Source organism: Limulus polyphemus, unplaced genomic scaffold (assembly GCF_000517525.1).
Source record: "Limulus polyphemus unplaced genomic scaffold, Limulus_polyphemus-2.1.2 Scaffold1089, whole genome shotgun sequence".
Classification (NCBI taxonomy): domain Eukaryota; kingdom Metazoa; phylum Arthropoda; class Merostomata; order Xiphosura; family Limulidae; genus Limulus; species Limulus polyphemus.
In genome coordinates this window covers 285,977-298,181 of record NW_013666699.1, presented here as the reverse complement: position 1 = coordinate 298,181, position 12,205 = coordinate 285,977, and the positions used below count along the sequence as shown (strand labels likewise).

Genomic DNA, 12,205 nt, shown 5'->3' with positions numbered 1-12,205 from the left:
TGAGTGAGGGAATAGAGACATCTGTAATACACGTGTGAAGACTTATGTTGATTGGTTCAGTTCTAAATCCAAGAACCAGCAACTGGGAACCGACATCAATGTGGCGGGTAGAATGAAGCACCCCATTTGAAGGGGTGAACTGCAATTTTGGCAGCTAACTCCAATGTTACATAGTGGAGGACATATCATCTATACCACCATAACACCAATGCCTTACTCTAATCTGAATGGTTTTATTACCACTTACGTATATTTAGTAGATATAAGAGGTGTAGCTTCAAAACTATTATATCAATTACATTAATTGTCAACAGGCAATCAATATCAGCATTATAAAACAATAATGAACTTAATATACATTCAAAAGTAATTAAAAAAACAAAAAACCTTCGCACTTTCCAGTCATTATCCAAAAGTCATAAGGGAGACTACCTGTGGTAATAGCACCCAAAGTGTTGAGGATATCCCATCTATCAGACAAAATCAAAAAAGCAGATGAGAAACCAGTCAACAATCGTGGAAAATTCAATAAGGGTACAGAGTTGAGTGCTTACACCCACAACATCTCAACTCTTACTGCTTTTCACTGTCTTCAGCCAGTTGTGTGAAGGCAGATACCCTTAAAAAATGTAATAAAGTTAAAAGTAGAAATAAGATAAAATTAAGCCACCCAAAAAATATATATTTCTACTAAATAATGCCAACCATCCTCCACCCTTAAAAGCTCTACAGATCCTTAAAGTAGAATAAATACCACCCTAATAATTCTACTATATGTTACTCCCAGCCTACACCCTTTTCTGAAAAGAACTACAAGACTTACCTTAAGTAGTTCATATTGTCACATTATTCAAGTATAGCACAGGATAACTGAGACAAGCCCAGCTACTTGAAGTTAGTCTTTTCACTCCGAGCTATACTGAATACATTTAACTTGCATATTATAGGTAGCTACCTACCTCTAGTGACAAAAAAGGTTTTTTACTCATTCAGTATTTATCTAATAAAATATTTTTGAAATTTATTATAAAAACTTGTGAAAAACATTTTTTCATTTGCCAGTATTTATACCTGTTATTTTCTAGTTTAGTTATGAAGAATATAACACTATCCATAAAAAATGTGCTGTTGTTACAAACACTTAAAGATATTTTTAATTGAGATGTAATAACACCTTTCAGCATTATATGAGGAACCACACTATTAGGGGTGGCAGACCAAGGATGGGAAAATTAAATGCTCTTCTCTTATAAAAAATCTTTAGTTGTGCTTTACCATTTACTAATTTGATATCCAAATCTAAATAATTAGCATATATATTATTATTATTACTTTTTCTGTTTCAAATTCTTTTGGATAAATTATAATTCGTCAATATAGAACAAAACCATTACCCCCGTGGCTTGGAACTGGAAAGTGGTAGGGACTCTCAAACTCCACTAGAAGAAAAGGGGAGAAAGCACGGTGGAGAGTCTGAAAGAATGACAACACCTGAGACAGTGCAATGGGTGACCAGGTAAACCCTGTTTTGAAAAGCAGACCATACCGATTTATTCAATACAAGGCAGAGCAGGAATGGGCAGCTAGCTATCCCCTTCTGCTTTACCCATGTAGTCCATGGGCGAGTACGGTCTGGAACAGGCATATTAAAGAAGCAAATATATAACAAGTGATCTTGTTGAACACCTTATCTCAGCAATGTATGTTTAGTCAACATGGAATTATAAATATTAAGTCACCACAGCTTTATAGTGCAGCTTTTACTAGTTTAAGTATATTTTTACAGGAACCACTTGCCACACAGTGAGATTCATAAAGAAAATAAGGGACATGCCCCTGAAAAAAAAAGATGTATTTATACAAATAGGTAATTTACCCAATCACAGTCTCATGAAACATTAAAGCATGCCAACAGGTGGATGACGGTACCTCAAGAAAGAAACAGCTACCCAAAGCAGAGAATGAGAGATGACTGTACGAGGTCTAGTCCCAGTGCTTGACAGAACGAAGTACCTCCAATGGATAACAGGGTTAATGTGCAGAGAAAAGGTAAGATGCATAATCAGAGTGAAGACACCAGGAATTGATGACAGGAAGAAGGATACAAGAAATTAAAGGCCAATCAAGTCACAATCCAAAATCTATAGGTCAGGAAGGAGGAGGGGGGGAAATCACATATAAAGAAGTGGAGTAAGAGAAGGAAACCCTAGGAATGGATTCCACAAAAAGAAGCTGTAAAACAATGAAGCAATCCACAATATGGGCAGAAAAGGTCATCTGGATCCAACCAAAACAGCTGAGAAAACCAGATCTATGCCAGCCAGGAAAGATAAATCAGAAAGATCTGAACCAGAGTAACATGAATGAACAAACATTTTGGGAAGAAGACTGATGGAAAGAGAACAAATAATAATGTTATAAACTGAATGTAATCTTGTGAAAATGTATCAACAGCCAGGGCAAGTGGATGATGAACTGGAGACCAAAAACAAAAGAGGAAACCACCTGGGAATTGATAAAAGATTCATAAATGTCACCAACAATTTTGGAGGATAGAGGTCACTCCTTGGGAGAAAGTGTGACGGGACTGAAAAGCCAATCAGTAACGAGAACAAAAGCATCTGGAACATGACCCTACAGGAGACATATGTCAAGTGTGTGTGTGTGTGTGTGTGTATGTTCAAAAAGGGAGACCCACTGTCTACCACAAAGGGAACAATCGCCAAGTGTCCTCTTGGCGATTTATAGAAATCACCACCATAAAAAGAGTCGAAATGAAACAATTAGTCAAATTCGGACAAAAGGAAGAGAGTGAACGAAAGCACATTGGACTGGTGGTAATGCCAGGGTGTGAAGGTGATAATTTTGCCTGTAGACCATTGTTCCAAAACCTCCTACTGATCGAACCACATTCCCCACCTTTGGAGATGAGCATCACTGAAGAGAAATAATCCAGAAGAGGGGGAGGAAGTGGTAAACCCGACATCGTAGGGGATATGATCAACTATCAATGCATACAGACAAAGAGGGAAGGATGAAAATTAACAGGAAGATCAAAAGAAGGGCTCGGATAACAGAAAACTTGATTGAATGAATGCATTCAAGGAGGAGAATGGATGGTCCCGATGAAGGGTTGTTTAAAAATACTCACCCAAAAGAAAGCAGAATGTGAGGTATAGAACATGAAAAACATATCCAACTGGAAAATCCAACTACCCAAGCTGACAGTGGAAGGGATATACGAGTATGTTAAGACTACCCCCCTTTAGGAAGGATCTTACTGAAGCTAGACATCTAACGAATGTTGTAGATAAAATTCCCCAAAATGTGGAAGTCAGGGAAAATGCTGACCACCTCACAAAAGACCTATGGAACTGAAAAAAGACCAAAGGGCAAAGCATGAAACTGAGACCAAAGCATGTGGTGAAACAAACCTAATATAGTGACCCAAGAATGGAAAATAAGAACATATAACTCCCGAAATGTTAATGTAGAATTCATATTGCAAACTCAATAACCAAACACAACTGCATTGGCAGAAAGAAATAAAAAGTATGTGTAATGAAATAATAAATTCTGTAACTGGGTAGAAATATAAAATAATTCCACTTCAGAATAACTCAAGTTACAAGTATCACTATTGTATAACAGAGTAAACTTGTAGAGAGAAATTAACACCCAGATATGGAAAAAATTAAAATTAAACACTTGAAGAGAACACAAATTAAAAACATTAAAACACAAGTACTGCCAAATGAGAAGTGACAGTTCAGTAAAATTGAATAGAAGGAGCCACGTGTCAAGAGAGTAGGTCGCATTCTTATTAGTGGAGGGTTGTTGCATGATGATATGCATGGGAGACACATTGGAATCAGTCATTTACAGATGAGTGGGAGCTTCAAGGCTTGTGGCATGCACTAAAATTTTAATGTGAGTGGAGGTAAAGTACCATGTAGCAAGCTACAACTCAAGGGGATTACTGCACATGGAAGAAGTGTCGCCTTCCAACTGATGGAAGACTATGGTTTAATGATAATTAAATCATAGGTTGGTGCAATATGTGAGAGGGTGGAAGCTTCATTCAAGGCTTGTGACATGGAAAAAATTCTTCATGGCAGTGGCATGAGGTAATAGCTCTTTGTTGTGCAAAGGGGGAATAGCATATCCAAGTAATTCTATCTGGTCTATCTAAATCATGACATAAATACATTAATTAATCCATTACAATTTGCATCATGAAAAAAATACAGTATTTAATCTATTACTTTCTGAATCATGAAACATACATGCTAATCAAAGATGTACTGTCTGCTTTATTTGCATCTAGAAATAAGCATACAAACTACTATTACATGCTCTATCTGCTTCACATAATAAACATTAGTCAAACTATTACCATCTGCATCATGAAATACATACACTAATCAAACTATTACTAACTGAATGCCAGTCTTATCTATGGTCAGAGGATGAACAAATGTTAAACAACCAAGAATTAATATGCAAGTACTTTTCTCTTTTAATGATGACTTTTGTTTTGTCATAGCATTTTAGGGGTTCTTTTTTTTTTTTTTTACTTTTATTAAAATGTGATACAAAACAATGTGATAGATTCCATTAGTTACCTTGTCATCAATACCTATAACATTATTGTCCAGGACTTCTACAACACCTCCCATGAGCTGTATCTTTTGGTTAGGCTTTTCTGATTGGATACTCTACAAAAAAAATAATAAAAAAACCATATGAGGCATCCATGCGAGACAAATACTCCTTAAAAGCCGAATAACATGAAAGTTATTTTATATTGTTAACATATGGATTGAAAACTAACCTATCTCTTATAAGCTGGCAGAACATGATAAGATATTATTGTATTTGTTAATGAATCAGTACACATTGTAATCATTATGAAAAACATTTTCTTGTGTATTGATTTACTGACATTATGTATTTTGAGTCAGTTTGCTATATAAAATTATTTATATTAATTTACAAGTTACTTTTCTGTTTCGAACTATGAAGTTAGCTTACTTTTGCTCTGAAGTTACAGATATATACACTTTTCCTCTTTCCCCCATTTGTTGTGTTTTCTGATGCAAGTTTATTTTCCAAAATTAGAAGAAAATAATTTTTTTCAGTATTTCAAACCTACATCATATGAACAGAGAAACCCATCCCTTGCACAGAAGTACTTTCGTTTCCAGGGGTTCCAATAAGTAACACTTTTTCTACCAGAGGGAAGTTTCTCCAGGTAACCTTCAGTGTTTACGTAAGTAGTACTTTCTTGTCTATCCTGCAGATGGAAAGAAAGGTAAAATTTTTCAATGATACAAATTAAAAAAAAAACAGTAATCAGTTAGAAAGTGATGTCTACTTGATCAATAGAAAATAAGAACAGGTTAATCTTTCAAAGCTTTTATTATTTAACTACACCAGTTTGTAATTATCTGTAGATCAATCTGAATACGAAACAGTAAATTATTAAGAAAACAATAAAAACACTACAGTGGACATCCTCAAGAAAATGATACTACCACAGCAAACCTGAATGAATATATCATAACACAGAATGTAAATTAGCATAGTACTAGACCATGATCATGTCATTTAAAGTAAATATGGGTAAGATTTCATAATACATATGAAGGAATTACAACATGACAATATGGTATTATAAAACCAATAGTAGTTTGAATGTAAAATTCGCTTGGTTAATTTCTGGCCTCAGTTTGTATAAGAGCAAGGTCTCTTTTGCATAAAGAAAATTTTATTTAATATCTTATTTCGTTGTGTTGACAAAATTTCAATTATTTATGAAGCTTTGCATAAAGTATTTAATAAATATCAAAGAATTCTTACTTCAAAATGGTTTTCACATACATATTACTGATAAAAGCAAAGTACAGCAAACCATCTACAGATGAAGTTCCTAAATACTTTTTAGTTAGAATGTTGCCATATGTTAGTAAATATTCCTTATATATAAACATATCAGTTAAGAACTACATTTTGTAAGGTATATCCTCAAATACAGTTTAAATGTTTGTTTAAGCATAATTGTTGCGTATGCATTTTTTTTTTTAGATTTAAGGATTTTATTCTTTCATTAGAATCATCAAATGTTGTTTATAAATTTACTTTTCCTTGCTGTCAGCATGGTTATTTTGCATCTACTTAAAGAAAATTAATTTTTGTGAAAGGATACACTAATTTAAGATATGTGGCAAGATCCACTGTACTAGACCATTCCATAGATGAGTGTGATGTTGCTGTCCACTCAAACTGTTTAAGATATTATCAATGGTAAATAGAACCTAGCTCATACATAAACTGAAGCCAGAAATCAACCAAGATAATTCCACATCCAAATTACTCTCATATATGAAGGATACTCCACTATATTTAATGTGATAGTGTAATCTCCTAACAAATGTGAATGAATATTTACTAACCTGTGAAGAAATTTCTATTTTATACAGTTCCATCAGAAGATCAGTCTGGAAAATAGTATATCTTTAATTATTATCATTTTTATTGGATTTACTTACAAATCAAAATATTACAAATGGGTAGAGTTGGGCAATTAATTCAACTAATTATCTATGAACACCATATACAGTGATTTGTGTCTTGTAAAACAGTTGATTAATCAACATTACAATTAAATATATTAATACCATGAAAATAATCAACTAGTGTTTCCAATCATTGCTCTTTTCAATTATTCCAACTATCCAGTAATTAAAGTTACATTTAAATCATTTAATGTCCTGAAAATAACCAACTAATTGAAATTAGCATTTCAAATTATTACACCTGCCCAATAATTAAAATTACTGTTATGAAAATAATCAACTTATAGAAATTAGTATTTCTGATTGTTAATTTTTGAATAATCTAACTATCCAGTAACTGGAATGTTATCATTATGATTTTTCACTATTATTTTCAATTAAATCATCTTTGTTCAGTGTAACTGATTAGTGTCACAACTAACTTAAATAATCAACTAATTAGGGTTTGTGATTACTATTTCTGATTGTTCCAACTATTCAGGTAATTATAATGTTACTAATATATTTCTTGGCTATGAAGCACACCCAATTGGTAGTATTATAAGGTAATATTTTTTTGGATAACTCGTGAAAATAAGCATTTTATTGCTTTAGCTGTCTTATGAGAGTAACTGCTTAAAGAATAATCACTTAATGAGCCCAATGATTAATCAACTAGCAAATTTCACTAATTACCCAGACTATTAAGACTAATAAAAGAAAATGTTTTTCAGTAAACATTATATTCAGTTCATAAACTCTCAAACTTCTCAGTTCTTTTAACCTTTCCCAGCTCCAAGGTTTACAAAAATCAAGTGTTTTGAGGTAAAATGAACATTTGTACATTATCTTGAAAGTATTTTTACATGTTCAGGTTACACAAAATACCACTCAGTTCTTTATGCTGAATAAAAAATATTAAAATTAAGAATAAATCACACCACTATCAACTTACTGGATCCCAATTTATTGTAGAGCTCCTGGAACGTCTTGTGTCTTCAACAACATCTGGAACAGAGTGTCTGAATTCAGATAATATAACCATAGCATCTTTTGAACCTTCTTTGATATTTCTCTTACCACTGCCTATTTCGAGCTGTTTCAGCCTAGCTTCAACAGTGCCTCTCTTGGGGAAATAATCTTCAGTGTTAATATTATTCATTTGGGAGATAGGAAGTTCAACTAGTTCATGATGTTTAGTTTCAAAACTACTACTTTTTATAAGAGAGTTCTCAATATTACTGTTGTGCTCTGGTAATTCAGGGGATTGCAAGTCTATGCTGGCTCTGTATGTAGGTTTTTCAATAACAGATGGAGATCCAGCAGTGGAGTCTGGCCACAAGGATCCTTGGGCACTGTCTGAATCTGCAGTGCTTGCACTCCCCTTGTCAGAATTCACTTCATCTTCTGCTACACTACTGTGATGGCCATCAGTCACCCCTGAATCACTCTCACCACAATTATTTTCCTTATATGTGTCTTCCTTGTAGCTACTCCCTGTGCAAAAAGTTTGAACTATTAAAATTTTTCTATGTGGTTTATTAAATACCTTTTATGTTTAAGCTATCAAAATATTTTAAATTTCAAACCCTGGAGATAAAAATTGGAACTAATTTCTTACCAATATGTATCCTTGTTAACTGAAAAAAAAATAATTACAAATGATTTAATCCTGGAAGTTTCAAGTGAGTGTCTACAATTCTCATTGACAACTTAACCACTAATATTGAGCTTTAATTAGAAACTAAATGGTAATCACTTCAAACATTACAAAAAATACAGCTTTCTAACCTAGAAAAAGAATCAGTACAATTAAAAACAGCTAAACAGTTAACTTTGGAAACCTCCAACTGGCAAAAACACAGGATGATATGCGACATTATGCCACTGAAAACAACCAGATTACAGATTTGAACTTCATGGACAAATTAATTGGCATATTCAACCTAAATTCACGTGGTTATTAGAAAGTAAAAAAATAATTAATCAAAGTCTCTAACTCTATCAAAAGATACACAATAAACCTGCAATTTCATTTTCTACACCCAAAGGCAATGAAAGTGAAATACACTCATCTCACAATATTATCAAGTTTGCTAGGCAAACTCAAAATTTTAATTTAAAAAATTACACAAAAACTGAATGAGATTTATATTTATATATAAAAGTAGATATTAGTTTCATCTATTCATTTCTGTAAACTAAATAGACAAGAAATGCATTATTTTTCCTGTACTTGCTTCTCTACACAGAACTAAAATGTGTTCACCAATTAAACTAAGAGGACAACATTTTGATAATGAAGTTAGCAAACAATTAACTTTACACTCCAGATAATTATAAAATAACTTTTATTTTAATTGATCTTTTGCCTTTGCAGCTTCTTCAGGGCCAGTACATAAAACTGCTTGATATTAGAATATTTGTGATGTTCTATTTCTCAAGTCTGCTGTAACATGCCTCTAACAATGTATAGAATATTATTATTGCTTCATTATTGTTCTAATATTACAGGATAGTTATGATATTAACTATATAGCTATACTAACATATAAGTAATATGAACTATTAAAATAAAGAGAATTGAAAAATGTTTTATGGCTAGCTACAAAAACAAATAGATGGAAAATAGAAACTGCTAATAAATATTTGGACATTTTTATTAGCTAAAAATGAGGCATTTTCCACACTCTTTCAGCACTGTGGCTGCAAGAAGTGATTTGAAGTGGTAAGGTGACTGAGATCCATCAGTGCATCACGAGTATAATGGCCAAGTACAAGAAGCATGGAAGTTTTAAAAAAAAACGTAAAGGTATTCAGGAACCATTTAGAACCACCTTGGTAGATATTGTGCAGCAAGCTGAGTACAATATTATGCCTATAGCTAATTTCAAAGTGTTCCTGGCTGCTTGTCCTACTGCTGGCTATCATGATGTATCAACCTTCCCTACCAAATTGCAGGTGAAATCTTTCATATCTCAGTTGAAAGCTAAACACAAAAAGTTGATAGCAGAAGCATAAAAGGTTGACAATTGCTTACTTAATGATGCTGAGAATGTGGCTTTATTCATATATACTGAATTTACTCCCAGCAAGTAGACCTTAGTACTAGCTAGTATGGAGACTTGAGGATGCTGGATTTCACTTAAATATTTATCAATTAACAAAGAAAAACTTTTCTCAAAGATGTGTCAAAAAGATACATCCAAAATCATCCACTTTGGGAGTTTTTCTGGATTGAACTTACTTTTAATATTCAACATATTGTAGTGTAAAGACAACCCTTGACTCCTGAGGGAAGTGTTAAAAACAAAGTGTAAGACTGTGTGACATGCCACATTACACACATGTTAACTAAAAGTAATCATGTTAAGTGTACAAATTAAGTGTACAGCAGATATACCAAATGTATAAATCCCTCCAGTATGCACTACAAATTTTTAAAGAGGAAAACATCATTCTTCAGGTTTCTTTTTTCCATTTAGCTACAGGCAACTTGAACATCTGCTTTAAGCATGCTGTGTCATGAAAGATTGAACTACCTAGAAACAGCAGTTTAATTTTGTCTCTTCTAACAATTCTACATGGTAAGGCCAAGCTCAAACAAAGAAATTAATTTATTTGAAGTAAGTTCCAGGGTAGATTAAGACTACAATGGTCCTGCCTGACAACTTTAGTTATGTGGGCTCCCATTTCTCTTCTTCACAAGTTATTTTTTTAATGAAATTTTACTCATCAAACCAAGCTTTTACCAAATATAAAACTTTTAATATACTGCAGTTTCTAAAATAAAACTCATCTGAAAAAAGAAAAAAGCATAACCACTGTCGATTATTTGACTCCATAGGCTCAGAGGCAACTACTCTGTGTTTGGGTTAATCTGGCCTGAGTATGTTAAGTCTACCAGATCAAAAACTGACATAACATTAAAATATTCTTAACAATACTGCCCTAGTGACATCATGAAACTTGTTTCATGCAAGCAAAATCATGAAAAATCCAATTTAAACCCATAACTGTTGTGGCATCTTGAGGATATCTAGCAAAGCAGAAAAGACTGGGCATGCAAAATCAAAAGATTCGGTGATCTTCGTATGTGGGTATTTCCTCACAGTTGGGTCCAAAAAAACAAGGAGATTAACAATAAATGCAAATGTTTATTAAGCTTCAATGCAGACAGTACACAGAATACAATGCAATACATTACCACAAAATGGGTAAGTGATGGTGTGTGCACGTACTTTAAATGAAAAGTGTAAGACCCACAGGAGCTAATAGAGACTTTTGTCATGATATAAATGACTGTTTAGTTTAGATATTATTGATTAATTTATTTTGTGAGTGCACGTTTAATGATTGTTTAGTTTTGTTCACAACAAGAGAATTAGAAGCAATTATTTTAAAGTAAATGTTATGATTAGTTACATAAATTGGTAGGAGTCATACATTATGTTAATAACTCACCAATGTAAAGATTATAGAACATCATGTAAAATTTGTTGATGTTGAGGATATAGTGAGAAATAATTAAGTAATAAACATATAAATAGTATGAGATGAGCAGGAAAAGTAGACAGACAGAGCAGGTAGAAAGCCATCGTAGGAGTGAATAGCCTAACTGTTGATATGTTAAAATGAGATTAACAGTTTCCTGATAATTTAGGAGAATAATTTGTCTCATCAAAGGGTGTTCTAAAGCAATTGAACTTGCCTGTGTGGACTTTGATGAAAAGCAGATGATTATTTGAAAGTAGGCCTAAATAGGATACAACTGTGGTAACTCATGGGGCAGCATAAGTGAATTATACACTGCTGTCAGAAGAAAGAGAATTAAAACAACTTGTCATATTCAATATATGAACAAAGCACAATTGATCAGTGCATGACTAATGGTCAGCTCAAGTTAGTAAATGGATCAACAGTGCTACTAGTGATGGGAGCATGTGACAAATATCAAGAGGTGCCAACAAATCATAATATGCCAATATGTGATGTGAAGTCTATGTTGGGGATAAGAAAGTAAAGGTTCTAGTGCAGCAGTGAGAACCAGTCTAGTATCCGATGAACAGATGACGGGTAAGGTATGCCTGTGTGTGCTAACTGACGGGACAGTGAGAAAGTTTCCCCATTACAAAAATACAGGTGGATACTCTATATTATTTTGGACACCTTGCAGCCATGTGTATCAAAAAACCATCATATGACTTGGTGATAGGAAACATACCAGGTAGTAAGAATTTAGAGGAACTAGACAAAAAGAAGATTACTGAAGCAACTGCAGTCATCAGAAGAGCTCAAAGAAACAGGAGCAAGCAAGATAAGATGTCAACATAAGTATCAAGCTGACAGATAAGAAGGAAGAGGAACAAAATCTACTGTGTCAGTATACGGATAGATTAGACAATACAAGATCAAGTTGAAGACAAGGGATTCTGTCAAGGAGAAGCCCTATTGGAGACCCTACCTTTGGAGAGACAGACAAAGGAACTTTAAATGTTGGTGTAGAATATATGAGAATACTTAGTATGTGAATTAAGAACAGGCTTTGTATATAGCGAAAAAATATTGTAAATATTTCTCTTGAAGAGGAACTTGTGTCATGATATAAAAGACTGTTTAGTTTATATAGTATTCATTAATTTATTTTG

The 12,205-nt window shown here is 33.2% G+C and overlaps 1 protein-coding gene across 4 annotated transcripts in view; it reads right to left on the bottom strand.

Moving 5' to 3' along the window:
• The window catches only part of LOC106462082, a 110,534-nt gene that overhangs the window by 13,735 nt on the left and 84,594 nt on the right, over positions 1 to 12,205 (bottom strand). For all 4 annotated transcript variants that reach the window (XM_022389214.1, XM_022389213.1, XM_022389212.1 and 1 more), the window contains 4 exons: positions 7,513 to 8,054; positions 6,456 to 6,500; positions 5,156 to 5,296; positions 4,626 to 4,718 (listed from right to left, as the gene is read on the bottom strand). In XM_022389214.1, coding sequence (XP_022244922.1) covers positions 4,626 to 4,718; positions 5,156 to 5,296; positions 6,456 to 6,500; positions 7,513 to 8,054 — 821 coding nt within the window. The remainder of the gene's footprint in view (positions 1 to 4,625; positions 4,719 to 5,155; positions 5,297 to 6,455; positions 6,501 to 7,512; positions 8,055 to 12,205) is intronic.